At 43.2% G+C, this 12,321-nt stretch overlaps 1 protein-coding gene across 1 annotated transcript in view; it reads left to right on the plus strand.

Moving 5' to 3' along the window:
• LOC109876190 (netrin-3-like) overlaps positions 1–5,623 on the plus strand; it is a 42,875-nt gene extending 37,252 nt beyond the window's left edge. The window contains exon 6 of the mRNA XM_031805271.1: positions 123–5,623. Within this exon, the coding sequence (XP_031661131.1) occupies positions 123–496 (374 nt within the window). The 3' untranslated portion in view covers positions 497–5,623. The remainder of the gene's footprint in view (positions 1–122) is intronic.
• Positions 5,624–12,321: the final 6,698 nt, after the last annotated feature.

Here is a 12,321-nt window from a genome sequence, read left to right on the forward strand (position 1 = left end):
TCCAAAACATGATTTTTATGTTATTACTGGCTTTTGAATAGTATTTTCAATTAGTTTTTCATTTTTGTTAGTACTGTACCTGCATCAGTTGTAATGGTTGGTTTGTCTGTGTGTCTCGTCAGCGGTGCAAGTCAACGTGCTGGACATGGAGACGGTGGGCGACTGGGCCAAGTTCTCTGTCAGCGTGGTGTCTGTCTACAAGAGCCGTGGCGAGCCACTCAAACGGGGTGACAACGTCCTGTGGATTCACATGAAGGACCTGGCTTGCAAGTGTCCAAAAATCCAGATGAGCAAGCGCTTCCTGGTTATGGGCACTAGCGAGACCGGGCCTGGGGGTTCTGTGCCTGGGGGTCCCATAGGGGCCACTGCAGGAGCAGAGCGAATAGGGCTCCTGGCCGATAAGAACAGCCTGGTCATCCAATGGAGAGACATTTGGACACGGCGCCTCCGGAAGTTCCAGCGCAAAGAGAAGAACGGCAAGTGCAGCAAAGCATGATGGGAGAGAGAGCAGCACATCCCATCCAACACCACCCCCCACCCATACTCCTACCCCCATGACCCTGTCCTAGCTCTCAGCTAGTTCACAAACATGACCCCACCCCCGACTCCCTAAAAACCCTGAACCCCAAAGCGGGGACACTGCACATTACAGAGACTGCATGTATTTTGCCTGTTTAAGGACCACTTTGTGTATATTATATAACTACTTCATTTTTATTTTGTGCTTTAAACATGGGACTCTTATCTATTGGTCTGCCTTAAAAAGGGACCATTAAAAAGGGTACGAAATGACAACGACAGCAGAAATGTCCACTCTTGCCCCACTCACAACCCCCCCACCCCCCCTTCAGACTGCTTTAGTCCCCCCTCCTGTCACCATGTTTTAGTGTTTTGAAACTATCAGAGTTCACATTTCCGTTCTTGTACCAGGAGTATTTATGGAGCTCGGATAATCGGAGAGAGAGAGACAGATTTTTTTGTGTTGTAGCAAAGTCCCTCATGCAGGCTGCAACCAATGAAAAGAAAAACTGCACAACCTCAGCTTGTCTGCCTACTCCACCACTGTTTCACTGTCTCTAAACCCCCACCTTGTTCTACGCAACTGAGATTACTAGCCTAGAGAGGCCATTTTGCCTTGTACTCTTATTCCATATGTAAGATATGTAGACATCAACTCTCTGCAGTAGCATCTCTGGACCAGACCCCACAACGGCTGCATCCTCGTCCACAGAGGATCGTCACCACAACAAGGGCTGTCCCAACAGGGGCCTTCTCCACCTCCAAACCTCACTTTTACCACCACTGCCATTGCAGTATATACATAACTTCAGACAGAGGCACCTGCTACACTCTAGTCTACACGCTACAGCTGTTGACAATGACCCCACCACTCACTCACTGGTTCTACAGATCCAGTCATAGACAGACAGTGACACTGCTTAGAGACGGACTAACTCTAAACTCTAATAATGTTTCTCCTTTATTCTATATTCACGTAATTCTGTTCTCAGATTCCTATACTCCTACCGACCCACTGTCTCACTATCTAAGTGAAGTCCCAGAACCCATGCACCCCCCCCCCCCGCCAGCCATCACACCAAGAGCAGGAAATTGAACCATGCATCATTATCTGACTAAATATATATATTATTTTTTTTTTTGAGAGGGAGAGAGAGCGACTCCAGCAGAGTGGAAAGTAGCCCGCTTCAGAACAGAACAACAGCCAATACCCCAAACTTCAGGAGGATATTATGCATAATGTCTTCCTGTGTTGGTTGATAAAAAGGTCACATGTCATTGTGTGACCAATATGTTTATTATTTCTGTCTTTCTCTTTTTCTACCACTTTTGACGATGTGTCCAATGACGGACTAGTGATCGCTTGCCAAGAGAAGAGCTCAAAACAAAGAGTGCCATTTCATGAAGAACAGAAAAAGGTTTAGCTCTACCTTTTCAACTGTAGCTTATTGACAAAAGAGTCCGGAAACTTCCAGGCTACATGTTTTTTGTACATTTGCATGTTTGTGGTTTTGCTGGTCTGTCCGATGCAAAGAAAAAAGTTACAATAAGCAGAGCAAGGAATTAACAAATGTTAACATCACAATCCAGAGGAAACACCCTTCGTCATCTTGCCGACACCTGACCCCTCTCTTCTGTTGCCAATAATGCATCAGGCTGTTCCTACATTTAATCAAGAAAATGAGAAAATCAGGCCAGAAACGAAACCACAAAGGAACGTCTGTTTGCTCTTAATGCTGATGTTTGTCTTTGACCTTACTTCATTTATTTAAAAAGAGCGTACAAGGTAAAGACATTGTTAAGGGGTCATTCTAGCGAGCAGTAATGTAATGCTAGTGGTTGGTGAGCCGCAGTGCTATGTTTGGTTTGTCACATTTTCAAGCCCCTCAGAAGTGTCTCTCCCTCTCTCCTTGTCAGGCCTCTGTTCCCTTCTGTTCCGTAACGTGTGTTTCTGTGTCTTAGATAAGTGACAGAAGTCAGCTGCAGTCCTTATTAAGTGGTGTAGGTCCTGTTTTCATTTAGAGTTTTCCACACTGAGTGTACAAACATGCAGGCTCTTTCCATGCAGGTGAAAGCTATGCTCCCTTATTGATGTCATTTGTTCAATACACTTCAATCAGTGTAGAAAGGATAAAGAAGGATTTTGAGGCCCTGAGACGGATTGTGTGCCATTGAGAGCGAAGACAAAATATTTCAGTGCCTTTGAACAGGTTATGGTAATAGGTGATAGACGCACCTGTTTACGTGTGTCAAGAACCTTTTTTTCATGCTCAACAGTTTTCTGTGTGTATCAAGAACGGTCCACCACTCAAAGGACATCCAGCCAACTTCATACAACTGTGGGAAGCATTGGAGTCAAAATGGGCCAGCATCCTTGTGGAACGCTTTTGACGAATCGAGTCCATCCCCCGACGAATTGAGGCTGTTTTGAGAGCAAAAGGGGGTGCAACTCAATATCAAAAATATGTTCCTAATGTTTTGTACACTCAGTGTCTATAAATGAGACAATGCCAACTGTAAAAACTACATACAAACACATGGTATGATTGTACTTTCTTCTGAGATCATGTTGTTGCAGCGAAGAATGTTTACTAAATATTGTCAGTCCAAAAAAACTGAATGGATTTAGAATTTGTTCACACAAATTGTGTCTGTCTAGACTAAGTTTTATGGGTAATGGTTGTGGGTCCTCCTTCATACACTATATATACAAAAGTATGTGGACACCCCTTCAAATTAGTGGATTTGGCTATTTCAGCCACATCCAGTGCTGACAAGTGTATAAAATTGAGCACACAGCCATGCAATCTCCATAGACAAAAGGGCCTTAATGAAGAGCTCAGTGACTGTCAACATGGCACCATGATAGGATACCACCTTTCCAACAAGTCAGTTAATCAAATTTCTGCCCTACTAGAGCTGCCCCGGTCAACTGTAAGTGCTGTTATTGTGAAGTGGAAACGTCTAGGAGCAACAATAGCTCAGCCGAAAGTGGTAGGCCACACATGTTCACCGAACGGGACAGCCGAGTGCGGAAGCATGTAACGCGTAAAACTTGTCTGTCCTGGGTTGCAACACTCACTACCGAGTTCCAAAGCCACGTCAGCACAAGAGCTGTTCTTCGGAAGCTTCATGAAATGGGTTTCCATGGCTGGCCGAGCAGCTGCACACAAGCCTAAGATCACCATGCGGAATGCCAAGTGTCGGCTGGAGTGGTGTAAAGCTAGCCGCCATTGGACTCTGGAGCAGTGGAAAAACGTTCTCTGGAGAGATGAATTGCACTTCACTAAAAGGCAGTTCGACGGACGAATCTGGGTATGGCGGATGCCAGGAGAATGCTACCTGTCCCAATGCGTAGTGCCAACGATAAAGTTTGGTGGAGTAGGAATAATGGTCTGTTTTTCATGGTTCGGGCTAGGCCCCTTAGTTCCAGTGAAGGGAAATCTTAACGCTACAATGACATTTTAGACGATTCTGTGCTTCTAACTTTGTGACAACAATTTGGGGAAGGCCTTTTCCTATTTCAGCATGACAATGCCCCGTGCACGAAGCGATGCCCATACAGAAATGGTTTGTCAAGATGGGTGTGGAAGAACTTGACCGGGCCTGCACAGAGTCCTGACCTCAACCCCATCAAACACCTTTGGGATGAATTGGACCATTGACTGCAAGCAAGGCATAATCGCCCAACATCAGGGACCTCACTAATACTCTTTAGCTGAATGGAAGCAAGTCCCCACAGCAATGTTCCAACATCTAGTGGAAAGCCTTCCCAGAATACTGGAGGCTGTTATAGCAGCAAAGGTGAACCAACTTCATATTAATGCCCATGATTTTGTAATGAGATGTTTGACAAGCAGGTGTCCACATTCTATTGGTCATGTAGTGTATGTATCAATGTTTGCGTCCTACGATGTTAGTTCAACATTTGTGTAGCACAGTACTCTGAAAACCTATCCAAAACCTATCCATAACCAAAGTGAACTAGGTTGTTTTCCGTAAATGTTGGTGTAATATGTCACTGTATTTCTTAGAACAGTAACGAGGTCAGACAGAACCACTGACATTTCCAAGTAGAAGTAAAGGAATTCCCAGAGATGGAGTTTCACAAAAATGCAGAACCAAATCATCTGATTATTCATGTATTTCCATCCATGACAAGCTGTCTAACAGGTGTTGCTACAGTAGCCACTATTTCCTGGCCTGATATATGGGGATAGCGTTGGCAGGTTTGATGGATGTCCAGAACCCCTCTCAGATTCCACCCGTAACTAACCTGCTTCCTCACAGGGTTATACTGCACTGTCTACAGGGCCTAGCTGCTCAAGTATGAACTTCAACACTTCATCATATAGCCTGGTCCCTGATCTGTTTGTGCTGTCTTGCCAACTCCTATGGTAATTTGCCATAGGAGTTGGCAAGACCCCACAAACAGATCTGGGACCAGGCTATAAATCATATCCAGCATTGCAAACATCACTACACTCCGTTTCCATTTTCTTCCTCTTTGATCTGTGCCACCCTGAATATTGGACTAGAGATACTGTAACAATCTTCATTACACCCTGCCGATGTTTAGAGTGAAAGCCATTTTGCAGTCTTCATAGGGTGAGTCATCCCGTTGTTTTACGTTAACAAGCCCAACAGCTTGGTAGTGGAACCGGGGTCCACTACCAAGCTGTTTGTTTTGGTTTTGTCTTTGTTTTCCTTTAGCAGTATTTATAATGTCCACAGGTAGGTGTGTGTGTGTGTGTGTGTGTGTGTGTGAAAGAGAGCGAGGGTGTGTGTGTGAGAGCTTGAAGGGAGAGCGAGAGAAAGTGTGTTTGTGAATGAATGTGTTTGTTAATAATACCTTCGTTAGTACCTTTTAAAACAAAGAGATATACACACACATGGAAAGTGAGGAAAAGTGAGTTAGTGGCCACAGAGTTAACGTATGGTGCACTACTCACACAGACATTGTCCATCTGCCTTGGGGTGTTGCCTTCCGCCCCATGCACCCCCCTTTCTTCACTTGTGTTATTATGAAGTCTTCCTTATACATTTTCCTCTGATGCAATGACCACTGACTTTAAATAGTAAATGACAAATAAATTATTAGTTAATTCAATATTTACATTGTCTGTCTTTGTTTGTGTAGCCGAGGTAAACGCAATGCTGTAATTTCGGCCGGGACCCAACGGTCTGTGTGTGTATGCGTTCCTGTGTGTGGTGCATGTGCTCTTATACTGATGACTAATTCCTTTCTGATTTTGGGTGCTGCACGGGGCTGACCATGAGGGTGAGAGTCTGCGCCTGCATCCTGCTCTGGTGTTTTTACTCAAAATGTAGAAAGAAGGGTCGGACTACAGAAAAAGGCCAGACTAGGGAGGGATGTAGTCGGGAGAGGCTGGGTGGCTCCCCATCCAATGCACAGCTAGAGCTGAAGCTTTGAAAATAAACAGTGGCAGCACCCCCTCCCCACCCCCCACCTCCATCTCAGTCCAGACCGGCCCAGCTACACCTCACCTGGGCCATGGCAGGAAACTCCCCAATCCTCGCCCTTCCTTCTCTCCCCTCCTTCCCCAGCCTCCTCTCCTCTCTCCACCCTCTAACCAAACAAGCCACCTCCATCATTTCGGTTAATTACAAGAAAGCAGTAATTTATCATCACTCTCTCTCTCCCTCGACCAGAAATATGGCCAGATCTGAGACGAAGACTGACAGAGGCTGTGACGGTCTGGTACACTGCAGCACATCTCCATCTGTGACAGACGTCTCAATCCCACCTTACCCTGTGGCCTATCAGCCTCCAGCCCCTATTACTCACAGAATGAACGGTTGGACTGGACCTCTTCTTCTAGGGTACGAGGACCCCTCTCCCCTCTCTTGCCGCTTTCCCAGGGGTTGGCAGACTTGGCTAGACTTGGACTCGGGCTCAGCCCTCCGCTGCCTCCCATAGGGGTGACAAATGACGTGCTGAAACCTTGCCCCCGCCATACAGGAAGTACTTGCCTGACGTGACATCTCAGACACGCGCCATCGGGCCCTGGTTGGCCTCTCTGTCTACCGGCGGGCTAGACAGACTGATTAAAAACAGGGGCTGAAGGCAAGGGCCAGGGAGCTCTGCTGTCACTCTCATGGGGAGACTGGGGTGTTTATCAAAAACAGTACCCAATTTGTTTTAACAATAAAATACAGTACCCAAAATACATTGATTGATAGGAACTAACTTGGCTGCTAAAAGACAGTCCCCTCCCTCTTTTTTTTAACAGGAATGGTTTTATATTTAGACATTATCCAGAAGCATCCCTTAATAGAAATGGTAATAGTCCACGGTTTATTAATTGTTTAGTACTAGTGCACACGCGTTGAATAATGGGTTCTCCTAAATGCATTACTAATATCATTAAGGACTCCAGCCATGTCAATCTTACCTCATCGCTCAGCTCTGGCATGGCTTCTTGAGGCCGGACCTTTGGGATACTCACAGCCTCTGATTGGTCGAAGGCTAAAACCCCCAATAGGTCCCGGGGTCCAAACCACTGCCCTCGAAAGCAACAGTATGTGTTGACATCAGGGCCATACCATTTCACCTGGCTTACCTTGGCAAACGCTCCAACAAGATGAACATATGGCTATAGTCTTCCCCTCAATTTTATGGTAAGAATATGGGAGTCATTGTGATTTGGGGGGCTCAGCCCTGCGTGGGGGTAGGTTACAGGGAGAGTTATGGAGGTGATAGAAAAACATGACATTTTTTTTCAGGATCTTGCTTCTTCTTTTATTTTGCTCTCCTTTCATGATGTCATGTTAATTGGTTGCTTACAATGTAAGGAGCTTTGTGATCTATGTTTGTAAATAAAACACACTCCTTTTTTATTATGCTAATTCAAATTCTACGGGGGCACAGCCATCGACTCTAGCGTTAAAGTCACTATTGGTCATGGTGAAATCCCTGAACAGTTTCCTTCCTCTCCAGCCACTGAGTTAGGAAGGACGCATGTATATTTGTAGTGACTGGGTGTATTGATACTCCATCCAAAGTGTAATTAATAACTTCATAATGCTCAAAGGAATATTCAATGTCTGCTTTTTAATTTTTACACATCTACCAATAGGTGCCCTTCTTTCGAGCAATTGGAAAACTTCCCTGTCTTTGTGGTTGAATCGGTGTTTAAATTCACTGCTCGACTGAGGGATCTTACAGATAATTGTATGTGTGAGGTACATAGATAAGGTCGCCATTCAAAAATCATGTTAATCATGTTAAATATTGTTATTGCTATTAATCCATGCAACTTATTATGACTTGTTGAGCACATTTTTTCTACCGAACTTATATAGGTTTGTCATAACAAAGGGGTTGAATACTTATTGACTCAAGACATTTAAGCTTTTGATTTTTAATGAATTTGTCAAATTTGACATTATGAGCTATAGTGTGTAGGCCAGAGACACATTTTAAATTCTGGCTATAACACAACAACATGGGGAAAAAGTCAAGAGGTGTGAATACTTTCTGAAAGCACATGCATGTATGTCTTCAATAATTTTTGCTGGTCACCTAATATTAGCCCCTGGAAACCACAGAAATGTGGTGAGAAGCCTGTATGGACCAAAGTCATAAATATTCAGTGTCTCCTCTCTCTCTCTCTCTCTCTCTCTCTCTCTCTCATCTCTTCCTTCTTTCCTGAGTAAAAACAGCTGTTGTCCATTGAAGACACCCTGGTTCTCTCTGAACTGACAACATGCATGACGATGACCGCACCTCTGTTCACACATCTGTCCTCCTTCAATATTTCCATCTTTCCATTTTAAAAACCTTGAAAAACATTATACGCATTTTTATCTCAGAGGCACCCCTTCAACCCTGTCATCCCTCACAGGTGAACCAACCCTGTCCTTACAGGCTTACGTGCCATACTAATAACTGCAATACTCTAAGTCCATTTTTCCTACACAACTGAATAATGTTTGTCGCATGAAGGTGACTCAGTACATAGCTTGAGTCTGTGTTCCTTTGCTGAGTTCGTTTATTGTTGTGATAACGTGCGTTTCGGTGTTGTAACGGTTTTCTTCCGTGGAAGGAGAGGAGGACCAAAATGCAGCGCAGTTCATGTTCAACATGTTTAATAAAAGACGATAACGTGAACACTATACAAATACAAAATAACAACCGTGGCAAAAACAGAAGACAACCACCTACAAAACCCAACAGAAAAACAAGCTACCTAAATATGGTTCCCAATCAGAGACAATGATTAACACCTGCCTCTGGTTGAAAACCATATCAGGCCATACATAGAAACGGACAAACTAGACAGACAACATAGAATGCCCACCCAGCTCATGTCCTGACCAACACTAAAACAAGGAAAACACAAAGAACTATGGTCAGAACATGACAGGTGTAGGAGTCAGGCGCAGGAGAGCAGGGACGTCTGAGAAGCGTGTTTATTCATATAGTCCACCAATACAAAAATGGCACAAATATCCACCAATACAAAAATGTGCAAATATTAAGTACAATCGACCGCAATACACACAAGTCTAATCCCGCACAAACTAAGGCAGGCAACAGGTACCCTATATACACACAGAAATAAACGCAAATGAAACCAGGTGTGGAAAGAATCACAGACAAAACAAACAGAAAAATAAAAAGGGATCGGTGGTGGCTAGTAAACCGGCGACGCCGACTGCAGAGCGCCGCCCGAACAGGGAGAGGAGTTACCTTCGGTAGAAGTCGTGACAATTGTAGAAACAAATCTTATTGGGCTATTTATTGAGTGACTGAATGTGAGGATAAATGTGAGTTATTTAATACTGGTGTGGTCCTGCGAGGGCTTTGATGAGAGCATTGTGTACGAGTGGCTGGCTCCATCCTAGTCCGGTCCTCAGCTTTGTGTTTGATTGGGTTCTGTTGAAAATGGGGATGGGTTTTCCTCTTTAAAGCCTGTAGCATTTAGATGTGTGTGTGTGTGTGTGTGTGTGGTTTATGTGTGTGAGCTGTGTGTGGATGCATGTGTGTGTGTGTGAATAATCACCAGCAGTGGAAATAAAATAACATGCCAACATTACTGGACTACAAACTGTCTGACTAACCCTTTCAGGAACTTTAATATCCCTTGGCGTTGGGTTGCAGCAGCATATCATTTCATCCTCTTTGTCCTGTGTCAAACATTTATTCAGTGAGACTAAATTATTAACGTTATGTGCTGGCTGCATGATTGCATCATCCTAGCTAGCTAATGTTCGCTAGCTAGCTGTCTAGCAAGGCTACTAAAGATAACGTTAGTAGTTGTTGGCTAGAGATTGGATCATTCTATATCATTTTAGAGGACGACTAGACTGCTTTTATTAACCCACCTTGTTTTCCATGAACATGTGTTGGCTCTCTCATGAAGCAGGCAAAAGGGCAGGCAGGAGAAGAGCTTCAGCAAAGAAAGAAACCGAATGCAGAGTCAAACAAGGAGGTGCTGGTGCAACCCAACTATAGTAGATGACCGGCTTGGTTGATGAGGCTCTGTAGGCTGTGGTTAGGACACCACAGTGACCGATAAGTGAATCCACCTATCGCAGCAAGCAGGTACTATGTCAACTTGTCCAATAAGGAACATCTGCTTTTTTACCCGTTGCAAAACGTTTTTATAAATTTTTCTATGACCTGAACTAATTGATATATCTGGTAAACGTGCTCCTGCTTTGAGAGGTCTGGCGGCGCCACACCAGATTGAAAAGTACTGGTGCAAAAATGCTCTCACCACACATTTTCCAGCGGCTCTGCCCTGTGCTCTCCCTAAGGCCAGATAATCAACACTCAGTAAAACCGTAAGAGGTTATTGCGTAGGTAGGGCTATTGTTACAATAATATTTAGAATAATCTTTCAGCATGTAGCCTGTAGAATAAATTCACTAAGTCAATGAACAAGTGTTTCTATCTAATCACTTGTTTTCACTGTTTAGCCAAGTGGTTTCAGCTATACTGTTATACTGTTATAGAAACGGTGTAGACCTACATTCCCTTTTTTAACCGTTGTAGAACAGTTTCTATGTTCTGTCAAATGTATTGAAAAGCTTATGGGAAAAGTGTGTGTATCTGCATCGGTAAGCTAAGTGATTGAAATGCATCAGAAATCTATTGGAAATTTCAGGAAAATGTCAAGGAAGCTCATCAGTTAGCCTATATAGGCCTAATTGTCTGTGTAGAGAAGAGCTGCATTGCTTTTTATTTGCTAGACTAACATGAGCACTCCCGTCAATTTAGTTAACATTTCCCAGCCTAATTGTAACCAAATATCCAAAAAGAGATTCAATGAAAAAAAATCAGAAGTTGATTTATCAAAACGAGCTCCAATGGTTGTCTCAAAGCAGCACAATGGCACTGTCCCCATCAAAACACTGCTGAAATGACCAACTACTCGACCACACACAGCCATTGTTTTACTTTTATTATGACAGTTGGGTGACATTCGGAGTTTCACATAACCACGGCTCTATGGACAAAGTGGCGCATTCAGTTGAGTACATTTTTTTTACACCATCGCAGCAGCTCAAAGGATTTGGGGCTGGCACTTCGAACAATTTTATACCGAGGAAAACCAAAAATAATGGATGCATTCTTTAAAGATAAAATAATGGTTAAAAGCCTGGGCAAAAGATTCGCTGGCACGAAAATAGGCATGAATGAACAGTTCCCGAAGGAAATTCGAAGAGAATAGACTAAAAGGGAAACGTGTAGCTCTCGCAGTAGATAATCTGGATTGATAACCAACTGTTCCGAGACACCAAGATCACTCCATAGCTATTCTAAATAGTATAGTATAAAGTTCCCATAGAGGAGTGGAATAATGGAACTCCCAATACTATCCATGGCTATTCTAAATAATACAGTATAAAGTTCCCATAGAGGAGTGGAATAATGGAACTCCCAATACTATCCATGGCTATTCTAAATAATACAGTATAAAGTTCCCATAGAGGAGTGGAATAATGGAACTCCCAATACTATCCATGGCTATTCTAAATAATACAGTATAAAGTTCCCATAGAGGAGTGGAATAATGGAACTCCCAATACTATCCATGGCTATTCTAAATAATACAGTATAAAGTTCCCATAGAGGAGTGGAATAATGGAACTCCCAATACTATCCATGGCTATTCTAAATAATACAGTATAAAGTTCCCATAGAGGAGTGGAATGGGAAATGAACTACAAATACACTATACCATTCATGATATGATATGGAATGTGGTAAAATAATTAGCATTCAACGTTCTATTTACAGTATTTATAAATAGATAAAATACAGAATTTTAAGAAAGTACATTTATTAAAATAATAAATCCTCAAATATAAGGAACTAGAACACAAAAGCCCGAAATTAGGTAGGAATCAACATAGTAGAGATAAAAACAAAGCAAACAGAGGACAAGGAAGGCACAGTAGGTGGGTATGTGCTGGTGCATATGTGGGGGGAGTGTGGTTGTGATGAAAGATGGTGAGTTAAAACCTCTTGGTGTTAGGGGGCAGTATTTTCATTTTGGGGAAAAAAACGTTCCCGTTTTAAACGGGATATTTTGTCAGGAAAAGATGCTAGAATATGCATATAATTGTCAGCTTTGGATAGAACACACTCTAACGTTTCCAAAACTGTAAAGATATTGTCTGTGAGTTTAACAGAACTGATGTTGCAGGCGAAAGCCTGAGACAAATCCAATCCGGAAGTGCCCCAGGTTTTGAAAGCGCTGCGTTCCAATGACTCCCTATTCAGCTGTGAATGTACCATCAACGAGCATACGCTTTCTACGTATTCCC

Source organism: Oncorhynchus kisutch, linkage group LG25 (assembly GCF_002021735.2).
Source record: "Oncorhynchus kisutch isolate 150728-3 linkage group LG25, Okis_V2, whole genome shotgun sequence".
NCBI classification, from domain to species: domain Eukaryota; kingdom Metazoa; phylum Chordata; class Actinopteri; order Salmoniformes; family Salmonidae; genus Oncorhynchus; species Oncorhynchus kisutch.